The following is a 26,449-nucleotide window of genomic DNA, read 5'->3' as shown; positions in this document are numbered from 1 at the left end:
CAACAGACTTGGGCTCCAAACCCCTCACCAGCTCCGTTGCCCTTCTCTGGACACGCTCCGGCCCCTCAATGTCTTTCTTGTCGCGAAGGGCCCACAACTGAACACAGCACTGCAGGTGGGACCTCACCAGTGCCGAGTACGGGGGGGACCATCGCTGCCCCCTCAAGTCCTGCGCCCGGTGACTTTCCCGGGCAAACGAACCCCTTTTGCCCTCGGGACATCCACCCCTTCCCTGCGCACCGGGGGCAGCCCGGAGCAGGGGACTCACATCTCAAAACGGGGCACCTGCACGGGAGCTGCCGGACCCGCGGCGGTTCCCGATCCGGCGCCGCGTTTTGCCCGGGCAGCCAATGCCGGCCCCGTCGGAGGAAGGAGGGAGGGAGGGAGGAAAGGCGGGGGGGGGGGGGGGGGGAAGGAGGAGCCGTCTCTCCGCGGGCGGCTCGGGGAGGCAGGGCCGCTCCCCGCCCCTCAGCTGGGAGCCCGCAGCGAGCTGGTGCAAACTTCAGAGCCAGAGCCGGAGCGGCGGAGCGCGGAGCCGGGCATGGGGTAGCCGCTCCGCCCTGCCCTGTCGCTCTCCCCACCATGTAGGCGAGCTGCCGGGCGCTGCGCCCATCGCTCCGCGCCGCCTGCGCACCCGGGGAGGGAACGGACGGACGGACAGACCATGCGGAGCGCCCCGGCCGCCGGGCTTCTGCCGCTGCTCCTGGGGCTGCGGCTGCTGCTGGGCGGCGGAGCCGCGGCTCAGTACTCCAGTGACCTGTGCAACTGGAAGGGGAGGTGAGGAGAGACCCCCGCCGGGCTCGGGGTGAGGGGGGGAAGCGGGAGCTGCCACGTCCATCCCCGCCCCGTCGGGGGAAGAAGTTGGTGCCGATAACAAAAGGGGCGAGTTCTCCCGCTGCGATGCCCGGCCGGGGCTCGGGGAAGGGAGGGAGGGGGGGAGGCAGCCCAAGGCGGAGAGCCGGGGTTGCGGGGCGGCTCTGCCTCCCTCCTCCTCGCAGGGGATGAGGAGAAGGAGGGGGACGGCCCCTCTCCGCGGAGTCGCCGTGAAGAGGCGCGGGGCAGCGGCCCCCGAAGCGGGGGAGGGATGGAGGGACCAGGGCGGGCTGGGCTCCCCTCTGCCCGGCTCGGGGGGCTGGGGAGGAGGAGGAGGAGGGCGGTGTCATGTCCGCCGCGGAGAAGTTTCTCCCCGCGACCATCTTCTCCGCAGAGGCGGCCGCGCCCGGGGAATCGACGGGGGCCGGGCAGCCCCGGGTCTCCCTCCCCCGGCCGGGAGCGGCCCCGGGATGCGGTGCACCTGCGGAGCGCTCCCGCCGCAGCCGGGGCGTCCCTCGTTCCGTCCCCGTCCCCCCCTCCCCGGGGCCGGGCGTCCTGTCCCTGCCCTTCCCGGCACTTCGCCCGCAGCCCCCCCGCACCCCCCGGCTCACTCCCCGCTCCCGGGAAGTTGTCCCCGCTCTGTCCCGCCGAGGCGATGGAGATGATGCGCCCCGGGAGCGGGGGATGGCACAGCGGCCTCTCTCCTTCTCCTCCGCTCTAATTGCGCTGGTTGTGAAAGCTCTCCCCTTCTCAAGTGTTTATCTCCCAAATTATCTTTCCTTTAATTGCTTGTAATAAGTTTAACGTGTGTGGTTGGGTCCGTGACCTCCTCCGCCGTTCGTAGTTTTAAAAAACCGACTCTGTTAACCAGCAAGCGTTGCTGGGGCAGGCTTTCTGTACTGGGGGAGGAAAACACTTTGGCTCTGATATCCTGCTCAGATCTGACTTTCTTTAAAATAAAAGTTTGGCCAACTTGTGGCGATAGGATATTTTGGAGTGGGGAGAATTCAAAGCGGGGAAACAGCTGGATTGGCTTTCAACATAATAATTTCTTATCTGTCACGGTCTGAAACATGCAGATGCTTGGTATTTACTTTTTTCCAGAACTTTTTTTTGACTCTTGACGATTGATGTGCAGTTAATCCCAGTGAATCCACTTGAAGGCGATTCTGTTTGATAGGGACCAAACCTATTAGTTCTGTGGCAGACTCCTAATTGTATCATTTTGCTTTACCACCCCCCCCGCCCCCCCCCCCCCCCCCCAAAAAAAAAAGCTGTACCTGCTGTCATCCCTAAGCATCCTAGCTGCAGGTACTTACCTGGACTTTACCACATCGTACCATGGCATGTTTTTTAAAAGACTTATGACAAACCCCTGTAATGTTGTGCTATTTAGTTCTCACTTTTGTCCTTTTCTTTAAGCAAGCAGTCACCACCCATGTCACCTGAGCAGGGACAGAATAAGCAATGCCTTGAGTATCAACTCAGGGGGTGATGCTTTGGGGCGGGGGGAAGTGAAATATCATTTCCTGTAGCTGAGTTTGGGGTGAACTGGTGATGCAAACTTGGACTCACTCGCCTGTTGTTGCTCTGGTGAGCCAAAGTGGTGACAGCTTTGTGATGATGCCATTGGAGGCACAGGCGAGGAAGAGCTGCTTTCTTGCATGCAGAGTTCAGTCTGGGTGGCTTCACTGATGTGAGAGAGTCCCAGAGTCCAGGTGGACAGGGGTCTTGGGAGGGGATAAATAAACCAGACTGGCGTTGGCCTTACTGGTAACAAACAGGTGCTGTCAGAAATGCCGTCAGACCTAGCACCGTTAAATATCATCTGCTTTGTCCTAAAAGACTAGCAGTTAAGAAGGAAAGGAAGGTAATTTGGTGTACCAGTAAATACCATCTAATTAAATGTTTCAGTGTGGATACTAATAGCTATATGGGTCAGAAAGGACTTTTGATGCAAAACATAATGTTTTGAAGTCATGTGATGTTTTTTACCTTAACTTTGAAAAACCTGTGAACTTGGGTGCCAAACCATAATCTTTCTTCCCATGGAGAAGTTCTAGGTTGTCTTGTGCAGGCAGATTTGAGAGGCTAGTGATCTCCTACAGTAAACCTGAAGGTGCTTTCTCACCTTTATATACAAGTCTATGTTAGAAGCAACGATCTTAGAAGTAGAATATTCTGGATATTAATTTTTTTTTCCCCTTAGCTTGTGGAGAGGTGACCGGCTTATATCCCTGAGTAGTATGAAGAGCTTCACTAGGATTCCTACAGGAATTTCCCCCCTCATGCTTCCAGGGAAATCTGATGCAATGCACAGCTCAACACCTGCAATTTAAGGCATAGCAGCATCTTAATAAATAGCTTGGCAGAGAGCTTCCAGGGAAGCTTTGTCCAGAAGAAAGCAGAAACCTCACTATGGTGTGTGTCTGGCTATTAGTCTTGCTGTAACTTCAGGTTTTCGTACTGCAGTGACTTGGGCAAAAGTGCTTCAGTGACATGCTGAGAATATGCTAGTCTGGCATTTTTGGCTATAGGAGCAAGAATTCAGCTCTGATGTGGCTGTTTAATGTCCATCAATCTTGCCCTCTGCACCGGTGGATGCTCTGGGGAAGTCTCAATGCTCTCTAGCTTGTCATCCTTAATTAGATAGCCAAATTAGGAGCGACAGTTCCCTGTGCCTCCCTGAGGGGTGCTGGGAGGACATGGGTGCTCCTAGGGCTCTTCAGAGCATCTGTAGTAGGATAAATAAAGTAAATAGCTAAAGTAGATAGTGTGGATATTTCTCCCGCTGCTGCTTTTTTCTTGAAATACCCCCTGTTGCACGTTGCAGCGTAACAGCTTACTGCACCCATAGCGAACCAGATCTTTCAGGGCTGACAGAGGGGGGTGGCTGAAAACAGAGAGGGAGAAGAGTGAGGAGACAAATGCAGTGATTCAGGATGTCCTCATGGATTGGTATGAGGAAGTAGTACTCGCTGTAGAAGTAAGCCCCGATAAACAGCACGCGTCTGAAAGGCAGGGTGGGTGGCTCATCCATCACTGTAACCATGAAACAACTGCCCTATCTCCTTACCATATACTTAAAAAACAAAACCAAAACTCAAATGAGCTTGGAGAAAAAAAAAAAAAAAAGGCTCCCGGACCTCCATTATTTTGTGAACACGATGTGTCTGATGACTGGCTAGTGAGAACTACACATGACATTAAACAATCTCTCAATGTGGTGACATGTCATTTTGACAGAAAGCAAAGCGACAGGTTTTACTGGATGATGGTGGTGGCTATGAAGTAATGTGAGCGTGTATTTTGAAATCTGCTTAACTTTTGAGTCATCCTTTATTATAAGGCTTAATGCGTACAGGTACTTGTGCTTGATGTATCTGTCTAATGGCATCACTCTTGCCTGTGGGATATAATTGGCTTTCAGAAGATAATTTCGGAATCCACCCTGGTTTTTGTTTGAACAGCATGAATGTTTGAACAAAATGAATGCTAAGGCTTTTTTTCTCTGGCAGAAATTCACTGCCTCCGTGTTACTGGGATCACTTGCAACAGCAGTTTCACTGCATGAGTTCAGAGTTTTGCCCCTGGTATCTTCCTTTTGTTAAGCACTCAGGCTTCGGGGTGGAATTTGCCAGTATAAGTCCTGCAAACCCTTGCAGCTTGTTTTGATGTCTTGAGTAGGAACAGGTGATGTGTGAGGGTAGGGGTTTTTTTGCCCCTTTGCTGAGGGGTAAGCTTTACACTCTTTATTTTTACGTATTCACTGCCTGTGTGTAAACAGACTTCTGTGTTTTCTGTTGAGTGGCATCATGCGCACGCGGTGGTGAAAAGTGATTTTGTAGACCAGATGTGGATTTACAGTCAACTTGAAATATCCCATTGAAAGTTAAGTTTCCTGCATGTGTTAAGTACTACTGAATTTGAGGGCAAGAGACTAAAGGTCAAAAACTTGTCCCTCTTTTCTCCTCATCTGTGTTCTTGATGTGGCTTTCAAGATTATTCAAAAGCACATGTTTGCAGGCACTATTGTTATTAAATATGACTTTTTTTTCTGAGCTTCCTCATGTAACCTCTATCAAATGGGTCACACTGACACTCACAATAATGAGTCACATCAACAGTAAATGCAAACCATATGTTTTTTTTTTCCCCCTGTTTTTTTACACATGGCTTCTTGTTACTTTCTAAATGCTGACTTGAATTTAAACCCTGTTCAGCACCTGAATATATCTTTGGGGTGGGGAACTGTGTATTTGGAGGTTTCTGTTGAGAAACCAGAGCTTGATGTCATTATTTGCACTATACTAAAATATGTTCTTTACCACAGATTTCCTGTGTAACCTCAGACGAGTCACTTAATCCTTTTTAATTTTTTTTTTTTTCCCTGTCTTGGTTCATCTGCCTGAAAGTGGGAATGTTGTAAAGCTTCCCTAAAGTACTGCAAAGCAGACCCGTGAGCTGCGTTGAAGGGTGGTGCTCTACAGACACAGAATAATGCTTATGTTTGGGAACTAGGTACGCAAAGCGTGGGAGGAGAAACAAGCTTGGTAGTGAAGTGATTTGCTCATAGACGCATGATAGGTTTGTGACAGGACAGGGACTGGGACCAAAGGATTTGTGCCTAATGGCCCGAATACTGTCACCAATAAACCAGACTTCCTACAACTTTTCCCTTTAACCGGAGTGCCTACAGCACGCAGTATCATATTAGTGCTTTGAGTCAAGAACCTGCGGGGTTGGTCCAGCATCAGTGACAGGCAGCAAGGGCTGTTTAGAGCGGTCCTTATTTTAGGCTGTGGGCAAACAAGTCACGAGGATTTACTAGTCATCCTGCTTAACCATGGCAGTTTGCTCTCCTCTCCCTGGCGGTTGGCCCTGGGATCCCCGTGTTGCTCTCCTGTCCCACCTCTGTGATCACCAGCCCTCAAAATGGCTGTTGGGGTGTTAATTTTTTGCCATGGTGCTGGGTAAGGACACAGGACTGACGGTGGCCCTGTGCCCCAGCAATAGTAGCTGGCCACATGTTCTCTTTTTTGCTGCGTGTCTGCTCGTGGCTCATCGGAGCTGGGCACTAAAGTGGTAAGCTCAGCTTAAACCTCATATTGGGGAGAAGTGGGGGAAGATGGTACGTGTACCAAAGAAAGCAGCATCGTTCAATGCTTCCCCAGCTTTGACTGGGGAGTGTAGTGTCTTCTCTCCTCTCCCTACCTCCCAGTTTGGAGATTGGGGCTGCCCAGCTGGGGCAGAGGGTATCAGTAGCACCCAGGGCATCCCTTTGCTCCAGTTCACAGGGTGATCTTGGCATCCCTCCCAGTTTCAGATCCATTGGGAATATAGACTTGGAAGGGGAACAAAGTACTTGGCAAAAGGTGGAGTCCGGTCTGCGAGGCTGGAGAACGTGCTGGTTTAAGCCCCCGGGAAGGGAGTTCAAGCGTACGTGTTTTACTTAGTATGCGCCAAGTCATTTGCCACAGCTCAGCTGATGGGCAGTAACTGAGGCTGTAGTAATTTAATTGCTTTTGATCATGTGCTTATATCCTATTTAATTTTGAAGTCAATTACTAGTGGCTTGACTTTTTCTTTTGGGAGATGATTTAAAACTGTCCGGTAATATTAAGGTTGCAGTCTTGCAAGAGACAAGCGCTTCTGCCTACTGCTGAGCTGGGTGGATTAATGCTCAATACTCATAGATTTCCTGCGTTTGTTGATGTGGGTCTTTGAAGGTTTGAGGTTATGACAGTCACGTTACTAGCTCTGTCATTTCTCTAACTTTCTCTTTTCTTTCTTCCCTCAGTGGCTTAACTCACGAGTCTCACAAGAAGGATGTTGAGCAGGTCTACCTCCGCTGTTCTGAAGGGTCAATAGAGTGGATGTATCCCACGGGAGCACTCATAGTCAACCTGCGACCCAATACTTCACCTGCCTCTTACAAACATTTGACTGTTTGCATAAAGCCCTTCAAGGACTCTGCAGGAGCAAATATTTATTTGGAAAAAACTGGAGAACTGAAACTCTTGGTCCGAGATGGAGATCGCAGCCCCAGTAAAGTATATTGCTTCGGCTATGATCAGGGGGGGCTGTTTGTTGAGGCCACTCCTCAGCAGGACATTAGCAGGAAGATTACGGGCTTCCAGTACGAACTGATGAACAAGGGGATAGCATCTGATTTGCACACAGTTTCTGGTGAGTTCTGGGATATTGGTCATACTTTCACATACTGTATTGGATGCATAACAGATGGCAGAGTGAGTGAGTGGGAAAGCGGTTGGGTCTGAATTTCATGTGCTTTTAAGGACATGTTTTATAAACAGGCTATTGCGGAAGAATTGATATTTTTTTTTTCTGCTTTTTGTTGTTGTTGTTGTTTTTTGGAAGCCGGTAGCATAAGCTGAATTCCAAATGATTTGTTAAGGGCTACATTGTGAAGGATTCTCCCCTTGCCGGCCTGGGGTGAATCACAGGAGCTGGCTTTACCCTACAGTGAACTCCAGCGTGAACTGGGCTTCCAAGCCTTGCTGTAACAGTTTTCTAAATACTTTTTAACTCAGTTTTTAAGACCCCGCTGCATGTTTTGAATAATAAACATTTAAACAAGGAGGAACTCCTTTTCCTTTTTTTTTTCCCCTTTGAACCTACTGCTACTTGCTGACCTAATTATTGCTTTTTTTTTTTTTTTTTTTTTTTTAAACAAGGAAAACGGTGTGTTCCTTCCTCAGCTCTGCCTACTACACTCTCTTGAGCATAACTCTGCCATGGCAGAGCTCTTCAACACCATGACAATACTTTCACAGTGCTGGTGGTGTCTTCTCTCTCAACCGTTATGAAAAGCAAGTTTTGCAGGGAGGACTTTTATGCCAACAAAAACCTTGTAGGAAGGGGGAGTGGACAAACTGAAAGAGCTTACAAGCCTATAAAGTCTGATACTAAATAGCAAGCTAAATTGGGAACATTAGTTCTAGGTGTAATCGAATTACGCTAATCAATTAGTTTGAGAAGAAATAAAACTAGCATTTGTGGAGGATTGGGGCGGGGGAGAAGGGGAAGTTCTCTTTAGATAGGTGGTATCTGGTTCATGCATCGTGTCCATTCAGGATTGCCTCTAGCTTTTATCCCCAAAACCAAGGAGGGGAGCTTTCCAGAATAGCCTGAGGAACAGCAGAACTAGGGTAGTTTGTCCCAAACGGCCAGGGAGATTTCAAGGTTTAGGGATTTGAAGTGGAGAGGCCACGGGAGTGACCACGTTTCTCTTTTGAAATGGTAGGGAGCGAAGGCAGCCCCGCAGCAGGGGAGAAGAGTCCTCACGGCACACATGAGATGACACGGGTAAAACCCGATGTAAAGCGAGCCTGAGACGCCGTATGTGGGCTGCCTAGGTTCTGCGGTAGTGATGCCATATGCTTTGCCCGAGATGTTGCTTGATAAGCGGTGGTGCAGCTAATTAAGCTGCGGCTGTATCTTCCAGGCGTTGCATCCCTCGTCCCCCTTTGGGATAAGTGGTTGCAGACCTTCAGTCCCGTCCTCTCCCCTCCCCTGGCTCTGGATTTAGATGTTTGTCTATTTGTGCATACTTGTCGCCCTGCTAGTGTTTAGATGTTGGCACACCAATTCAGATATGGCACTTTTTTTTTTTTTTTTGTACAGATCTTAGTTGGACTGAGACGAACAGTTCGTCACTCGGCGGGACGGTAGTTGGCTGAGGGCTGATGCAGTAACCCCAGTAACTGATAGATGGCGTGTTTGCCATTAAAACAAAAAAAAGCTATAAACACAAATATTCAAATATTTAAATCGCCTTCTTTACTCTTGCCATGTATACAATTTGTAGATTAATAGCGCGGGTTCTGCATTTTAAGCAGACTTCTCTGCTGCTGCGTGGTACAAGTGCTGCAGATGAAGTGGGGCATCTGCTGCAGAGCTGTTTTCCCAGTAAGATCATTTCTGCAAAGATAAATATGCTGTGCTGAATGTTAGCTATGTAGTAAAATTCCATTGCAGAAGACATTAAATACATTGTTTAATCAGTTATTTGGAGAATGTTCCCAGATTCAGTGCTTCTTTCTTTGATGGGCTCTGAGGATGGAGGCGCCGGCAGGCTAGCGATAAGTCATTTAAACTTACCAAGAAAAGTCCTATACTTTTTTTTTCCCCCGAAAAAGTTGAAATTGCTTTTGCATATAGGTCAAATAATACGTGAGAAATACTGCTCATCACTGCTGGTTTTAGTTTGCACACAGATACGGTTTCTGCCGAGCTTTGCTAAAATCAGGAGGACTCGTTGGCATCCTTAACAGCACAAGCGGCACAAACTGCTGTGTTTTTTAGAACGAAGTGCTCTTCGTTCCACATAAAATCTTGGAGATTTTGAAAGCTGATGGGAGTTTCCTTCAGAGACTTTCAGAAGTCAAACTGAGGACTGAATCCAATTACAGCCTTCCTCTTTGATAGGCATATTAAATCACTTTTTCTGTGACTGCTGTATTCTCAGCTGTAACAGACACTGGTTGAATTTCAGTTGCTGTCTTATAAAACAATGCGGTAGGCTATCTGCTTCACGCTCCAAGTGTCTTGTTTGGACAGAAGAAGCTTTTTAATAGTTCATCAGCAGAGCCTTCAGGGCAAACTAGGGATCTCTATTGTATTTTAAATTATTTCTCTTGCCTTTTTTTGGATCCCCAGACTCTGGGGAGGGGCGGCGGGGGGGGGGCGAAAACACGATGAAAATGCCATACATGACTCTTTCCACTACTCAGTCAGATGAGCACTTTTATTCTCCTATAAATATCTATATGACTGGGGAAAGTGCCAAATAGCTGCCTTGTGAGGCTTCTATAGCGCAATATATTTGGGGCTCTTTGCAGTTTGCGGACCTCCTTTCTTCTGGAGCTGCTTCTAGTTTTTCTGTGAAGCCTCCAAAGAAATGCCCTTTACTGAGCTGTTCATTTGGAGGGGAAGTTTACGATCAATTCACCGAAATCGCTGGCGACTTCTTCGTCGGAGAGGAGGCTCGAGCCAGAGGCAAGTGCTGACCTTAAAGGAGCTGAAAACTGAATTTAAGGATCTGGATTTAAGGTTCTGCATTTCTCTCCAAGCATACTTCTGCCCTTGCGTCACAAACGTGACTGACGGTGGTTTTTGGCTGTCTCACGCTGGAAAAAGGAGCCTGCTCATCTCTTAGTTGCAGTTTGACGGAGCTGGGCAGAGCTGGCAGTAGGTGTGAAGAGGTGACGGAGACGTGAGATGCCGTTGCAGCCGGGGGCTGAGAGGTGCTGGCAGAGCTGGGCAGAGGAGGCTCGCGCGCTTCCTGGCCTTGCTTAACGCTGCCGCGCTCCGTCTGAGGGCGAAAGACCGCAAATCACAAATATTGCGTTATTTTCTTACGACTGCGGAGCGGAGGAGGTGACAATCATAAAAGACCCAGGCGTGGGGCTGGGCAATCCAGCCCTTTCCTTGTGCAATAACTACTCGCTAACAACTTCTCTCCACTTTGCTAAACGGCGTGTTTGTTTCCTGGTGATAATTATTGTACTCTGCCCTTGAGTTTACTCTCTCTTCCTAACCTGGCATCCCAGCTCTGATTAAAGAGTGTAAGTCATCTGTTTAATACTTTAATGACCTGTTGTGTCCTCAGAGTCCTGACATTGCAGGGTGCATCAACAAATCAGCAATGCTTGGCAGGGAGCCTGTGGTTTAATTAGAAAACCTCAAGTTTTATTAGTTTACAGTCATTCTTTCCCACTTAATCAGAGCCTAGCAAATAATGCAGTAGAAAACATACACAGGTTCTGAATTGGCCTTTCCCTTTTCTCGGGGAGGTTGAATGACACAGTGCAGTCTTAAAATTTTCCAGATTTGGGGGGGTTTAACCCTTTTCTTGGCTTTGAGTCTGCCTTATCACATTCTGTTACGGCTTCCCTAACTGTAGGAAGTATTTGTAGTATGCTGATAGGTTTTAATTCAGATTGCTGAAATTTGGTGTGGGGTGGTTTTTACTGTGACAGTAACCAGCAAAAAAGCGCAGTTCTGGGGGTTTGTAGTTTTTGTAAGCTGGGAAGGGGAGCACAGGCAACCCTGCTACGGCATTGTTTTCTGTAAGTGAGTAGGGTCACCTTGACAATTCAGACATCTTGATGGGTGTGTTCTTCTCTTGATACCCAAAGTGATGGGTCAGTCAAAAGAGCTTTTGATTTCAGATTAGATTTTAGATTGGGGGCCTATATAATTCCCATCCACACTGATGGCCCATTAACTTCAGCTCACTCTTGCAGTGAGGCTCTGAAGCCTTGATGTTTGCCCAACAGAAGAACTGAGGCACTGTGACATTTTGGCCCAAGGCCATTTGAGAAGCAGCAGAACTTGTTTAAGTTGGTGAATTCTGGTGATTCTAATCTTTTCTGCTTGCACTGGAAGAAAATACTCTGGGTCTCTGCTGTGCTGCCTACACTGGCAAGTAGACGGAGGTTTTGGCAAAAGTGTTGTTTGGCCGTATAGTTCCTAGTTTTCTCAAGGTGATGACCCCCATGAGCTTCTCAGCTCTAGTGGAGCACGTGCCTGGTCTAGCTCTGCCTTGCCCCACAGCAAGCTGCTTGGATTAAATTCCTATGAAAAATGTGAAGGTCCCTCGAGAGTCATTGGCTTTTTAGGTTCTCCAGCTTCTGCTCAGCTGGTCTGAAACAAGAATCTGTAGGTTTGACCAAATGTTTTGGAGACGTTTGGTCAATCCTCTTCCCCACCTCCCACCGAAAGACCTTTTTTTTGTTACCTAAAGTCTGTTCCAAGAGCGTCACATCCAAGCTCTGGATCCAGTTTGATGTAAGGTGTGTAGTTTGCTTTTCCCATTGCGCACTCATGGGGATGTCTGTAATTTGGTTGTTGGAACTCAGGAGGTAAATTGAAAGCCCTTTCATTACCCACCCGCTTTTGTGTAGTTAAGAAGTCAAACTTTAACAAAAATGTCCCTTTATCTTGATGGCATCTACCGATTTAGTGCAGGTTCTAGTAACTGTTTTATGCGTTTTCTTTATTAATGCTGGGTACCTGGCTGAGAATATTAATAGATCGGAGGTACAGCGCTCAAGTGGGTATCTGAAAAGCAAGGCAAAACTGGATAAATCCAGTTAACTAATTAAGAACAATATTCAGCTATTTCCTGTATGCTGTTAATTCACTGGCCTGAGAAAACAGATTGGAAATTAAGAAAGCTCGTAGGTATTTGGGCTATGCCAGTGTTTCTCTAACAAATGGCTTTTTGAAGCACCCCTCTTAACTTTTTGATCCTTAACGCAGTTTGGGTTTGGCAGAGGTGGGTCACCGATCTGCCGTATCTCTGCTGGTATTCTCCCAGAGCGCTGCTGCCATCACGGCTCGGGGGCTCCTGATCTCACGCTTTCCTCTGCTTGTTCCCAAATTTTTTTTATTTTTTTTTTTTCTTTCTTGGAGGCTGGATGAGCTGCTGAGCTTTGTAGCCTGAAGCAGCAGATGCGCTGGTGTATTTTTCACTTCTTGTCGGGGTGGAAACGTTCACACTTTCTGTCCCAGAGGCGGTGAGCCGGAGGCTGCGGCTGGCGTGCCCGCTCTCTGCCAGGGCATTCGCAGCATGGAAGTCCTGGTTGGTCCCCGCTGTGCTCATCGCCACCATTTGCAGAAAAGGTGATGGAAAGAGGCGCTTGGAACACTTAAATTGAAAGTGCCCGTGACCTTTATGCTTAGCACAGGTTCTGCTTGAGTCATTGTGACCATCCGAGGTGTTGGCACCACGCTCCGTGGCAGGGCTGGGAGCGCCGCTGTGTGCTGCAGGGTTGGCAGAGGTCTGTATTCCAGTACCCACCATGAGATGAGAAAAATCACAGAATCCCAGACTGGTGGGGGTTGGCAGGGCCCTCCAGAGCTCCCCCAGTCCCACCCCCCGCCAGAGCAGGGGCACCTCCAGCAGTGGCACAGGACACGTCCAGGCGGGTTTGGAATGGCTCCAGAGTGGGAGACTCCCCCCCCTCTCTGGGCAGCTGTGCCAGTGCTCTGCCGCCCGCACAGGAGAGAAGTCCCTCCTCAGGTTGAGATGGAACTGCCTATGGTCACGTTTGTGCCCGTTCCCTCTTGTCCTGTCACTGGGCACCACTGGAAACAGACTGTTCCCATCCCCCGGCACCCTCCCTTGAAGGATTTATAAGCATTGATAAGATCCCCCTTCAGTCTTCTCTTCTCCAGACTAAAAAGCCCCAATTCCCTCAGCCTTTCCTCATAAGAGAGATGCTCCAGTCCCCTCATCATCTTTGTAGCCTTGCTTCATCTTCCCCCCACCCTCCCCAGTTTTCTGCAGAGGATAAAACTCTCATACCTCTTGGGGTTAAGCTGTGTTAGGGGAAAAAAACAAATCTGAGCGTGGTCTGGATTGGTTTGCACAGAAGAGCAGCATTGGTATCGCGCTCCTCCCAGCAGGATTTGCAGGTGAAATCCATACCGAGCAGCGCGGCAAAGCCCAGGGACCTGTTCTGTAAGATGGAGTCCATGGTGCCCGGGTGGCGTGTAAGGTAGGATCTCCGGCACAGCTAAAGGTTTGCCGCTGGTTTATATGCTTTTTCCCCTCTCTGAAAGGTCAGCAGCAAGGTTTAAGAGAAAACCAGCAGGAAACAGCCTTAAATGCAGTTCAAAATGCACTTCAATTATTGGCTTTGTAAGGGGCCATTTTGACCCTCCTGTTTTGGGACATGTTATTTTCCGAATATTTTTTTACGTGCTCACCCTCCTTGCGAGAAGGTTTTCAGTAGTAACTTTCATGTCTTTTCCCACAATGAATGATGATACAAAACTAGATACAAAGTAACTTTTTGTGATAGAGTAAACAGCCTTCCCTAACCCTATATATACTTGAAAAAGCACATTTAAACTAGTTTTTGAGGGTGTATCACTGAACTGGGTGTCATGGAGCAGCATCTAAATTGATCAGGCTGCTGCTGCATAACAGAGCCTGGAGCGGATTAATTTTGAAGAGTTAGAATCCTGCTCTAATCCATGTGCCTAAAGTGGTCAGATTTGCAGCAAATGATTCACTGGGGGGGGGGGGGCAGAGTTTGAAAGCAAAGTTTTTGTGTTTCTTCCTGTGTGAAGTGATCGCTAAGTGCAGTTCTGATGCTCAGGGAACGCTCATGCTCTTACACGTTCCTAAATTGAGCAAGGGTGACGTTTTGGGGATGTGAGCCTCAATAAGGTGAAAAATGTTGAAGCGAGAAGCGTTTATCTTAAAGAAAAAAAAAAAAAATTGGAGGGATGCCCTAATTTAATGTCTCCTTCCCCCAAGAAAATGAGTTTGACAGCAGTCTCCTCCGGCCCTGCTTGCCCTTTGATGTTGCCAGGACAGTGGTTGGTTTTGCAGTGGGCAGAGGAGGTGACAATGGGGCTGCGATGATAAATACACAGCTGCAGGGGAGAGGGGGTAAGAAAATAGCTTATTTTTGCTAGACTGGCCACGAATGCCGTTAGCTTATTTCTCAACTCAGTGGGCAGTCAAACCCAATAAGCAGTCAGGTGTATTGTCCGGGCAGCTGGGGCTCTGCTTTCCTCTGACCTTTATGTACTGCGGAAGATAGTCCCACAAACAGATTTGCGATCCAGCAGAGTTGCTTGGCAGTCTTTAATAACGCTCTGTGCTTGCTCTGCAAAACTGTTTAGTTTGCTAATTCCTGGGGCTGTAGTTAGAGAAGGGATGGGAGGGCGGGGGAACCGCATTCCTCTTCCCGCCCCCCACCTTCCCCAAGGAATAAGAAACTCGCTGAAACACGGGCCAAATTTTTCCTGTGTTAGGGCCTCGATTTGCAGGACAGAAAACCTCTTTTGCCTTTATCTGTTGTAGAAGACAGAAAATATACACTGTAATATTGCACGGATGCTCAGAAGCTACCCTGGACCCAAAGCTGTGATAAATCTGACCTTGGGAGGTTTAATACTGGGTCAAAAAAGCTGCTGCCGTATGACACCCAGCATTGATCCAGCATTTGATCATCTGCTGATGATTCAAATTTGTGGAAGGGTGTTTTTTGGGGATGAGTTGGATGGGTCCCCCCTCGGGTATCTCTCTGCACTGCTCTGACCTCTGTGTGGCATTTGGGCATTGACTCCTGCAACCCCCATAAACTCCGGTGGTACCACTCACTCGTGGTGACCATCGCTGCTGGGATTGCGCAGGGAGCCTGGTGGGCTCTCCATTGCCTCCACTCCCCCAGGACCGTTCCTGTTTGTATAGGCTGCACCTCTGCCCCAACAGAACTGTTACGAGCTTTACACCAACTTCATCTATGTATAAGTGGATGTGAGAAATTTAAGGCAAAAAAAAGAGGAAAAAGTCCAGGCTTACATAGAACCAGCGAATGAAATGATCTTAATATGACAAAGAAATGTGTGCTGTTAAGTAAAAAAAGGTGTATATATCTTAAAGCTTTTCCTGTTGCAAATGGAAAACCTTAAGTAACTTTTTGGGGGGTTAACCGAACAATCTTCTAATATTGACCATCTCAGTGCATGAGCTGTAGCCCTTGCACGGTCCCCCTCAAGAACAGGCTGATCAAATAAATGTGGTTTTAAAATGAAAACTGGCCTTGTTCCTTCAGAGCTCTCCCACGTACCAAAAAGAATGTGATTTCTAGAAACAGGAAGGAGAAGGACCTGTGTGGATGTGAGCGCACATATGCTGCTTTTTTTTTTCTTACTCTTTTTTTTTTTTTTTTAGGACTCACTTAATCTTTGATCTGTCATTACTCCACTCTCAGGGTTTAACTTTAACCAGCCACTTGTTACTTAATTCTATTCCCCTGTTCCATAGGAGGCATTAATGGATGGGAGGAAGAGGAGGGTGGTGGTGGGGAAGGAGGGAGGGAAGGCTTTGTGTTCCTGGCGGGTGCCCAGCCTGGCGGCAGGCGCTGGCTCCAGCCTCTCCCGCAGCCCTGGCTCCAGCCTCTCCCGCAGCCCTGGCAGGGGCAGAGGGAACCTCCGGCACCAGAGCCGTGCGCATGGCCGCACAGCTTCCCCAGGGCACGGGGGTAAAAACCACCTGACTTTTTCGTTTTCTGCCTTGCGAGCACTGCATGACGTTCTCAGCTGAGTGGTGTGTTCGCTATCAGAGGCAAAACCAAACAAGGCATCGAAACTTTCTTTATAACTAGGTTTTCCTAGGTCTGATTAGTGTGTGCTTTTACAAGCCTTTGGAATGACATTTTGTTTAGAAGAGAAAATGAATATTTTGGGAGTGAATTTTAGAGGGGATGAGCCAAGCCCTACATCTTTGTGGGTTTTGAGTCAGTAGAAGTATTTGCTGTGGTCCTGTGCTGTGGGGCGGTAGATGGGCAGGGTGGAGGTGCGATGATGCTACAGCTGCCTGTGCCGACGGGCTCTGGTGGGGCAGCCGGGAGAGAGGTCCTGCCCCTGCTGCGAGGTCAGAGGAGACCAGAGGAGTCCCTCCAATGTCTGGAGGCACCTCTGTCTTCCAGCAACTCATCCATCCTCGTGCCTGCCCGGCGCTTCCCATCCTGAATCCCCTTTGGGCAGCAGTGGTAGGTTTGAGGAAGGAGAGAGGTGTTTTCTGTGAGATAAACAAATAAGTATATTTTTTATGGCTTTATATTGGTGTCTTGTGAACATACAGTGGGAGAAATTCCCAGCAGTTACCTTGCTGCCTGCTTTTCTCTTTAATTGCAGTTCGGAAGGGGGAGAGAGAAAGCAAAGAAATGGCAGATGATTACAAAGGCTGCTTGCGCAGAAACGTGGACCAGTGCAGTTGCAGAGACACCTCTTGCTTGCTGGGCTCTCTCTTTTCCGCTGCCATTCAGACAGAAGGAATTGAACTGAAAATCTGATCTGCTGAGTAGGGCCTTTTGGAGACGACACATTGCAGGCTTGACTGTAACCGAGGATTTTTATAGTGCTGGTGATGCAATGGCTAAGTGTAGGAGCTCGGCCGGGAGTTGGCACTGCTCCCGTTACCATTACGTCGCTGCCCACCCCGGCACCGAGGTTTGCCATGGCAGCGCGGGAGCCTGAAGCCCAGCACTGCTCTTCGAACGCTGCCCCGGGATCGAGAGGGTTGGGGTAGCGATGGAGACGGCGCTGCGCCTGTTGGCCGCGTACGGCAGGAGGGGCGGCAGGGAAGGGAGCGACACGGTGTTTGGGACAGGCGTTATTTTTCCCTGGTGGAGCGATAGGCAGCCCAGAGGAGGTGGGACAGAAAGAAGTGTCTCGAAGATGTGACACCTCTCGTAATTTCTCCTGGGTTGATGCCACTTGTGCATGGGCCTGGAGGTAGAGTTTAAGAGCGTCTAATGCTGCTTGAATAAAAACTGCTCTGCTTTTTTTTTTTCTCCCTCCCTTCCCCCCCCTTTTTTTTTTCCTAAACAAATGGATGTTTGTGTTTCTAGCTGACCTTTCAGCTCGTTTGTTAGAATGGGTGCTGCGTCTTGGAACAGCGAAAAGGCATTGACTCTGCAATCCCGGAGGACCCTTACGTGCTCTGTAGCTGCTGAGCCAAGTTTCATTTTGAAAGCTGTCGCAAATGGAGCTTGCCTAGTACCAAATCTCTTCCTCACACTGTTTACATAAATAGTCTTCTTTGGTACTTAAGGACTTTAATACCCTCTTGGAAGACATTTCTGTGAAAAGATAAATTTCTGGTTTATGGTCTCTTGCCTTAACGTTTCTCAGAACACAAAGGTCATCACATCTCTAATGGTGAGGTTTACAAGATGCTTTTTTTATTCTTTCTTTGCAGGAAGGAAGTGGTATCAACTCAATTCTCTTGGCACAAACCATGCCACAGCATATGAAAGTCTGCATTTCATTAAACTTATTTGCAGGTTTAAATTGTTCTTGGCCAGTGTCTATATTTTCCAAGTTACTTCTGGAAACTTGTACATATGTGCAAGTTGAACTGAATGCTAGAAACAAGCTAAGGCAAGGAACCGGAGTTGATACTTTCTTTTCTGAAGAGGTAAAATCACCAATAGCCCTGCTGCACATAAAGAAGTCAGGGGAGAACGTCCATTGCAGCATCACGATTTTGGTCCAGCTGCTGAATCACCGTCTTGCCCTGTACCAGGTCTTGGCTGTGCTTTGGCTGTTGAAGAAGGGAGTCTTTGAGTTTTGTATCTTTGCTCATGATCCTTGTTCTGAGCTGCCTTTTCTCCTCAGCACAGGGGCTCGGATTAACTTTCTAGCAAATATGGGGATGAAATCTTCTGCCTACAGAAGAGCACTAAACTCTTTCAGTAGGTTATTCATAGCATTAACCTTCTATTCATCGAAGAAGCACAATCCCTTCGGATCCTGTGTCTGAGGCTTGTTGAGCCACGGGGCCGGGAGTACCGCAAGTCCAACTCTCGTATTTGCTCCCTGACTTGGCTTTTTCCTACTGACGCGCTGGAAAAAGTGCAGTGCTTGCAGAAAGCTGTGTAATCCTATCCCATCCAAAGACAGGAAAACCTTGTAAAACAAAAGAGTGATGAGAGAGCTCCTCTGTGTGTTGTGACTGGGGGTCAGTAACTTCCAGCCCAGCTGCGGAGATGCTCTGCGTCATCTGGCCGCGTTCTCCCTCTCTGCGTGGCCGCAGGTATTATGTTAAATGCAGGTGTGCTGGATGCAGCTCTGCTGGCCTGAGCTCCCAGCTGGCACGTTCATTTTAAATTGGAGATGCACTGAAGTGCAGATGTGTTGATGTAGTTTAGATGGTGTTTCGGTGCGGGGGTTGTGAGTGTTTTCAGGTTGGATGTTATTTTGCCTCGCTCAGGAAGAGCTTTCTGAGGGGGTGAGGAAAGTTGAAGGTATATCTAGAGAGGAGATGACTAGTGGTGGTCAAATTCTTGTCCTCCTCCACTGTGAAGTAGCAGGTCTTTTTGTTTGCGATATGAGCTGTGAGAGGTTTGTTTCATGGCAGAAGTGTTGCCTCTTCAGAGAGGAAGCCGAGGCACATGAAGGAAGAAATAATTGCAAGGATTTATTCTACTTTTTAGTTAAAGCAGGATTGGGGCAAGATTACTTTTTTTTTCCTTGCTTATATGATGTTTGCCCTTAAGCTCTTGTCTCCCAGCTAAATCATGGATCCAGTAATCAGTTGAGACATAGTCATTTCTGCTTGGGACTCAGAAAAACGACTTGAGAAATGCACCATCATTGGAGAAACCGCATCTCTATTTTTATAATCTGCTCTCGGAAGTCTGTACTCCGTGTTTCCAGGAAGGGGACTCATCCTATGGTGCTCTTTCCAGTACGGTTACAATTGCAGAGCTGCCAGCAAGAATTTGAAGGGTGTGGGTGGTTTTTTTTTTGTTTGGTTGGTTTTTTGTTGTTGTTCCATAGGAACTAATGCTGATGTCAGGCTGAGAAGCTTTCATCCGGGAGACGGGTCTGCTCTGGCCCCGCACTGGTACAGCCTGAGGTGCTGCACTAGGGGCTGGCTTAGCTTAAATCACCCCGGTCTGCGACAAGACCCATTTGAATGTCTTCTGCTGAGCGTGCAAGAGAAAAGACTACTTGTTTTTATCAAGAGATTTAAGTCTAGAACTAACAGAAAATAATGCTCCAACCCTGCCTGGGCCTCCTCAGTAGCTTTTGATACTCAAAAGGTCTGATTGCTCATCAAAGGATTATTCAGAAATACTAACGTGTGGGTGATGTATGCCCCGGAAACTGGAAATACAGATAAACCAGCCCTGTGTTTCCCTCCCCCACCATCCACACCTCTACCACACCGCACGTGTATACGAGCAGCTTAATAAAACCAAAGGGTATTCCTCGGTAAAGCGGTTTTCTGCAATTACTTTGTGTTTAACATTTTCACTTCTGCTTAAAGGGTGTCTCTTTTCCTGTGTGTGCTGCCGGAGCAGTGATGTATGTTCAGCAGAGCCTACCCAGAGATGCGGGGTGGATGGAGAAGGTCTTTTGGGGTCAGTAAGTGGAGCTTTGGGACAGTATGTAGAGACCTGCAGCCTGGCTCATCTAGTCTTCTTGATAGCTATGAGGTTGTGGAGCGCCTTGAGAAAATTCGGCACAGACTTCTTACTTCTGGGTTGGAAGCTGGTTTTGGGGTAAGGTAAGGTCAGTTGGACCCTTGGGTGGCTGTTGAAACACAAATGTTTCAAAAGAAGATCAAGCTCATTCATGCGGTTTCTGTGGCGCCTGCAGCCACAGCCAGTACGTCTCACTTCAAATGTGTCCTGCAGGGAGCTGTCATCCTAAGCCATGACGATGGCCCTACAAATAACCCCATCTCCTATTTTCAGAGGATAGAAGAGTTGCGTGCAAATGTTGCAAACCAAAGGAGGAAGGACTGGAGTTGTGTGTGCACCGAGAGAGGACAGCAACGCCTACCCACAGCTCTCGAGGCAGAGGAGAGTCATGCTGAATTGCAGCACTAAAGGTGCACTTAAATCCAACCCCAGTATTGGTTGACTCTTCCTAGACAGCTCAACTCGCTGGTGCTGGCTGAGCTGGGGACCTTCTGGAGCTCATGGCATCTCCTCAGGGCGCGTCCCTCTTTCTTCCTGAGCGTTTCTGCCTCCCCGCGGAGAGGACCAGCAACGTGTTTGACAAAGCTGTTGGCCAACAAGTGCAGTCTATTGTTAGTATCGCCACGTCTTCCTCGGTAACATCAGGTTCAGAGGGCAAATCGCTCAAAGCAGCTGGGACATGACTGCTGGCTTGTGAGGAATGATGTAATTACATCTCCCTCTGCGGGGAGGTGAACAGAGAGGCCTTTGGAGGCACTGGACTGGGGGGATGGAGGGAGAGAGCTGCCTCAGGTTACTTCAGGTCAGGATACTGTCAAAATCCATCAAAGACATTCCCAGGAGAGTCGGCAGCCGACGTGCACAATGCAGGCTTTATGCCACCGGTGGTGGAGTTGAGTTATAGGCATCTGGGCTTTGGAGGGCTTCAATAAAACGTGGCTTTTCTCTCTCTCTCTTTTTTTTTTTTTTTCCACCCTTCCCCTGCTGCTATATGAATTAAGGCTCTTTGGCTTATCGAGTTTAAAGGAATTAGAGCAGCTGACGTTGATATTGTTGTTGCTGCAAGTTCATAGACTTGCTTTTGGACGCGAGAACCTGGGCAGCCCTGGAGACATCCCCAGGGAGTCAGGCATCCGGCGAACACAGCCCTCTTGTTCAGTAACCGGGGCCGGTTCCCCAGAAAATGAACATCTTCACCTGCTGTGCATGAGTGAAGAGCTTTTTTTTTTTTGTTTTGTTTTGTTTGTTTTCTTTTTTTAGTTATAAGGGTGCTTCCCATTTTAGCCTGAGGTGTGTTGTTTTGACCTACTGATGGAGGAGAACACCTGCTGCCCCATTCCGGCGTGAATGAGTGCTGAACTGCAGCTAAAATCACTCACTTGCGGCATAAACACACAGATTCCTTAATGGCTGTGATTCAAAAGAAAGTGTAGGCATTGCCTCCTCCTAAGGATTTTGTTTCTTTTATGAGATTGTATAGGAATGAAGCTTTGGTTGTAGCCAGTGAATGTTATTTGCTTTTTAATGGTCCATTTACCTCGGCAGTAATCCTTCACGACTCGCTTTCCATCTGTGCTTGCATACCTTGTTTTTGCCACTTGCAAGATATATTTGATACTCTGTGAATGCAGATGTGGGAGTTGTTCCACAGAAGAGGATTTCTGTTCTTCATATGTCTGGTGTTGCAGTGATGGGTGGTTGTAAATGGTTGTTAAATAAGCTTGCATGCCACCAAACTGCTGTGAGTCAGCATGGAGCTGAAGTAGGTTTTAAGTAATGATCTAGTGTGAGCAATGCTGAGCACTTTTAATTTCCTTTTGCATTTAAAAAGGATGCAGGATTTTGCCTAGAGTCCACAATTAAAATGATTTGGTTCCGTGTATACGTGGAGATTTGTTCATTTGATTTATTATAGTGTCAGTCTATTTAAATGGAAGGAACCACTTTTAAAGTATTTTGGTTTTCATCTTTAATGCTGTTGCTTGTGTTGCACTCCTTTGGAGAACAAAAATGGCTTAGTCATTTTGGTTTTTTCAGTTTTCTGATGGGGTTGGACGAACTACAGAGATGTCTGGTTTAAACCAAGACTGTTTTCACTCAGACTTAAAAAGGCCGAGATGCCTTTTTATTATTAGATCTTCGCAGAACAAAATATCTGACATCCAGTGTCTGAAATCCAGCTGTGGAGTTTGAGGATGTCCATCAGCTGTGCTTTGTTTTAGAGTTTCTGTCCATGTGAAAAGGCTGTAGGGTTCGTGCAGGTTTGCAGGGTTCCCTCCATGTGGTTGATCCAACTCGGGTCCTGATGTGGGCGGAGGGGGGCTGGGGAAAAGGGGCATTTGCCCTCCATGAATTTGGTAGGTGCCTTGAATGAAACAACTCCATAGTAGGATGTTATGTGACTATTGTAATTTTCTCTGTCAGATGAAACTTGGATGTTTGGTCTAGCTGCTAATCAAAATCTCTTGAGTCTAAAAATTAAAATATCTTTAGACTGAATTTATTAGAGTACTCCAATGAAGTCTGGGCTTTGGCTGGTGCTGTATTTCTCATGATATTAAACAGTTTTCAAACTTTTCCAAAAAAGAGAGCTGAAGTGGTGTGGGGGGGAAAGAAGGGCGGTAAAGGCTGACTTGTTTCTGAAGGTCCTGGAGGCATTTGGGCTTGACTAAATAGAAATGCTCAATTGATCCAGATGCTTTAACGAAACTATTTTGCCTGTTCCTTGTCTCTTCTTTCGGAGCTTTTCAGCTTTCTTGAATTATTCCTTCAAATATCCCTGCCCAGAAATATGCATTTTACATTCTCTTTAATCCTATTAAAACAGCGTGTTACACTGTGTATTAATCATCTGACTGGAGCAGATCTGGTGGATTTGGTTCAATAATCCTTCTTTCTGGATCACTGCCTTTCTGGGACCTTGGAAAAAAATAAGAGATTTACCGTTTCTTACGTAAAAGAATGGCTTGTGCCGTCTAACAGAGGAGGGCTAATAGCTGAGTGTCGTAGACAGCAGCTACGCGTTGTTTAGACTAGTTTAAATCTACTTCTTAGTGCAATGGATAAACTTCTCCGGGAAGCGGGTGGGGGTGAGAGGAAGGGTGTGACTATTTGGGAATCTGGTAACTAAGTGTTTTCAGATGTTGAGGTTCAAAACCTAATTTTTTTGGGGGGTGGGGAGAAGTGGGGGAGCTTCAGCTTGGTGTTTGATCGTGGTCTGCGTGATGAAGTAAGACGTAGCTCCAGTGCTTCTCCTCGTCTCCGGCATGAGCCCTGCTTTGCTGTAGGCTTTGCTGTAGGCTTTGCCTCGACTAATCCAGGCAGGGCAGCACGCTTGATGGGCTTTCGTTTTTCTGACTGATGTGCAAGTGCCGCCTCACGATGATATCAAGTGAAAGACGTGGGCTCTGATCGTGGGGCCACCAGTGGACAGACATCATTGGCATCGCGGGACTGGGCAGACCCCGACAGGAGGCAAATTCCTGAACTCAACAGGGTATTATAGAAACATCTGTACTGCAACTACAGTACCTTCTCCTCAGAAATAGCTGGCTGAGTACAAAGAGGAGCCACATTCTTGCATTGATTAGATTAGCGCAGATATCCAAATGTTTCCAGCAGTACAGGAAATGGTCTTTGTGCTGCTTGAGCTCCAACAGATACCGGTTCGAGTTTCCGCTTTGCCTCGACGCCCTCAAACACATGCGCCGGGTTGGTTTTTTTTTTTCCCTCCCCTCTTTGCCTCCCCCTCTCTGTAACCTCCTGGATCTTTGATGTGGTGATAGACTAAATGGCTTGTGAAATAGCCCAACAACACTTGATAGAAATGGTAAGAAAGCTTTGCCATCAGAGTTTAAAAGGCAAATGATCTTCAAAGCCTTTCCGAGAGCTTTGAATTTACGGCAGAGCAGGCTGCAAACGCACCAGCATCAAAACATATTTTGCATAAGCGCAGCGAGTGTGTGGGGTGTTTGCTAGATAATATATCCCAGCAGGAGCAGTAAAGAGGTCCATATTCCTACTTAAGTACAAAAATCTCGTGGGGGCTGGGGTTAGCCTCCGTTTCTTGTAGTGTTATTGACGCCTGACAGGTCTTTGGACCACTTTTCCCTGTATCGTGTGTGCGTGTCCTATTTTTGGTAATTTAAATACTGTTTTATTTATTTACTGTTGTCTAGTCCTTTGCTAACTCTGACCCTTTCTCTCCAGCTCCCTGCCGACCATGCAGTGACACAGAAGTCCTCTTGGCTGTCTGCACTAGTGATTTTGGTGAGTTGTTGCTTCCCCTCTCCTGTCTCCCCTGGGTGGCTCACTTGAATGTGATGTCCATATACACTGATGGACACCTACTTAACACTTGGCAACTTCCACCAGCAGTAAATGTGGTCTGAAGGGGCTGTGTGCCTGGGAGAAGGAGGAGGATGAGGTGTGAAGAGCCTCAAAACTGTGCCCAGTTGGCACTTACTTCCCCAGGCTGGGCAGAGAATGACCCAGCAACCACAATGGAAGTAGAAGTTTGAAGACTTGGGTCCCTCTAGGAGAGGCCTTAATGGACTGTTGATGAAAGACCAAAAGTTATAATAATTCTCTGTGCTTCCCTTTGTAACGGGGAAATTAATATTAGCTGGTGTCTGTAATGGCTGAAGAACAGAAGGTACATTGCCAGGGAGCATTAAGCATGTATCTTCTTGTTAGAACCCTATCACTATTGATGCTATTTTTCTGATGTAATTATTTTTGTGTTTAAATTAATATGTGGGTGCCCTTTGCTGGACAGGTTACAAATATAAACTGTAACAGATACAAATATATGCTGGAGGTCACTGATATAAACTTCCCTCTAAAAATAACAAAGGACCAAAACTGGGGCTGCTGTAGTGAAATCGGTTGCCCTTGAACTGCCTGATTGCTCGGGGCTGAGGTTGGACCTGGGTCTTCCAGAGGGGTTTTGGGTAACTCTTGCTGACGTCCTTTTTCTGCTTCCAGTGATCAGAGGCTCCATTCAAGATGTAACGAACGAGGCAGAAGAGCAAGAATCCATCATTCACGTCGGTGTGAACAAACTGTACAGGCAGAAGAGCAAAGTCTTTCAGCTCACGGGGGAGAGTGGGAACTGGCGAGGACAAATAAAGACCCTGCTGGAGTGTGGGGTGAAGCCAGGAGACGGAGACTTCCTTTTCACGGGACGCATGCACTTTGGGGAGGCCAGGTTAGGCTGTGCCCCTCGTTTTAAAGACTTCCAAAGGATGTACAAAGAGGCAAAAGACAAAGGGCTAAACCCGTGCGAAATTGGCCCCGATTGAAACCCCCCGTTTGGCTGAAGATCGCTTTTAGCGTTTGGCCGGGAATATTTCCTGGCTGCGGTGAAAATTCTGAACAAAAACGGTAACTGAGAGCATGGACAGATCTGGAGTGCAGGCCGAGACCCCGCAGGACACGTCTGCGGCCTGCTGTGCTGTGAGACTAATGGAAGCAACAGAGGTACGAGCTCAGAAGGCTGCCAAGCAAGCAAGGCTGGATTTTTAACCAATCTTGTCCTTACGAATTAAGTTATTATATTTTTTTAGTGACTTCCTTAGGAAAACAAACAAAGAAAACTCCCATGTCTTAATAAAAAAAAACCCAAATGAAAGCCAACATGCCTTTGTATCTTTTTAATACTAATTTTTAAAAATGTCTTAAGCTGATGTAGCATTTGGTATGGCGTATTCTGTATAAATGGCCGAGAATGTGATAGAGCACGGTAAACCATCTTAACATTGATGCTTTGTAAAAAGCTTGGTGTACAATTCAAAGTTGTTTCTTATGACAGAAATTTATGGAGCCAAACTCTTGTGTGTGTGTTCTTTTATTTTTTTTTATTTGAAAGAATGTACAATCGCCGCCTGCAATTTTTCGTCCAGGCTGGCAAATTCTTTTCATTCCAGAGAAATAAAGGTCCCTGGATTTGACATATACTGTTTAAAATCTTTATTTTTTCCTTCTCCATAAGGCTGATCTCAGCTAGTCCAGATGTGCTCATAGATCAGTTCTGCGCTGCTCACTTACTTTGTGGCTTCTCTGAGCAGAAACAGAGTTCCTGTGAGGCATTGGGAACCGCAGTGTTTTTCAAAGGGGAAGCGGGAGCTATTTTTGGAGACTTTTAGACACGTGTCCAGGCAAGGCTTTAAGTGTTCTTCTCTCTGATGCCTATGGGGTTATTTTGGGAACAGCTCCAAAGAGCAGGCTGCCCCTTCGTGTTTAGCTTGAAGCTTTTAATTGTGCTGGTAGGATGGCGCGAGGCAGATGTTCGTGCCTGACGGCGAGTCCCAGGGGCCAGCACCAGGACACCTTGTGAAAAATAACCGCTTTAATAAGGGTGGGCCACTTCTGCAAGCAGTGTCCCATGGGAGAAACAGGAGGTCTCTCCTCTTGTTCAGTTGTGTCGGTCCCCATAACCTGCAATGCCTCACTTTAATGGTTCCCTTGCAAGGATTTTTAACCTCTTGCCCGTGTTTATTCTTCAGTGCTTTCTGCCGCCCCAACTTTTATTTTAGGCCTTCAGGTCCTTTAAATAAAAAGGTTCCACTCAGTGACTCTTTTTGCCTCATCCCTCATAACTCCTTCATGTAATTGTTTCTGAGGCTCAGGGAGAGTGTCTGGAGCGACTT

The 26,449-nt window shown here is 47.5% G+C and overlaps 1 protein-coding gene across 2 annotated transcripts; it reads left to right on the top strand.

Moving 5' to 3' along the window:
* Positions 1-520: 520 nt before the first annotated feature.
* Positions 521-25,744, top strand: METRNL (meteorin like, glial cell differentiation regulator). 2 transcript variants are annotated; one of them, XM_082492210.1, is made up of 4 exons: positions 521-777; positions 6,614-7,002; positions 24,009-24,068; positions 24,786-25,744. In XM_082492210.1, the coding sequence occupies exons 1-4, from the start codon at positions 665-667 to the stop codon at positions 25,100-25,102; spliced, it is 879 nt and encodes a 292-aa protein (XP_082348336.1). In that variant the 5' UTR covers positions 521-664; the 3' UTR covers positions 25,103-25,744. The 2 variants fall into 2 exon arrangements, with proteins under 2 accessions (XP_082348336.1, XP_082348337.1); XM_082492211.1 differs by lacking the exon at positions 521-777 and adding an exon at positions 5,274-5,334.
* The last annotated feature ends 705 nt before the right edge of the window (positions 25,745-26,449 follow it).

This window comes from Vanellus vanellus, assembly GCF_965231255.1.
Source record: "Vanellus vanellus genome assembly, chromosome: 17".
Lineage (NCBI taxonomy): Eukaryota > Metazoa > Chordata > Aves > Charadriiformes > Charadriidae > Vanellus > Vanellus vanellus.
Note: the sequence above shows the minus strand (reverse complement) of the source record. Positions and strands in the feature narration are given on the sequence as shown.

Bases quoted from the DNA above. Each gene is read 5' to 3' on its own strand.
- METRNL (XM_082492210.1), top strand. From the start codon at position 665: ATGCGGAGCGCCCCGGCCGCCGGGCTTCTGCCGCTGCTCCTGGGGCTG. The intron at 7,003-24,008 runs GTGAGTTCTGGG...CTTTCTCTCCAG, and splicing joins TGATTTGCACACAGTTTCTG to CTCCCTGCCGACCATGCAGT. The intron at 24,069-24,785 runs GTGAGTTGTTGC...TTCTGCTTCCAG, and splicing joins TGTCTGCACTAGTGATTTTG to TGATCAGAGGCTCCATTCAA.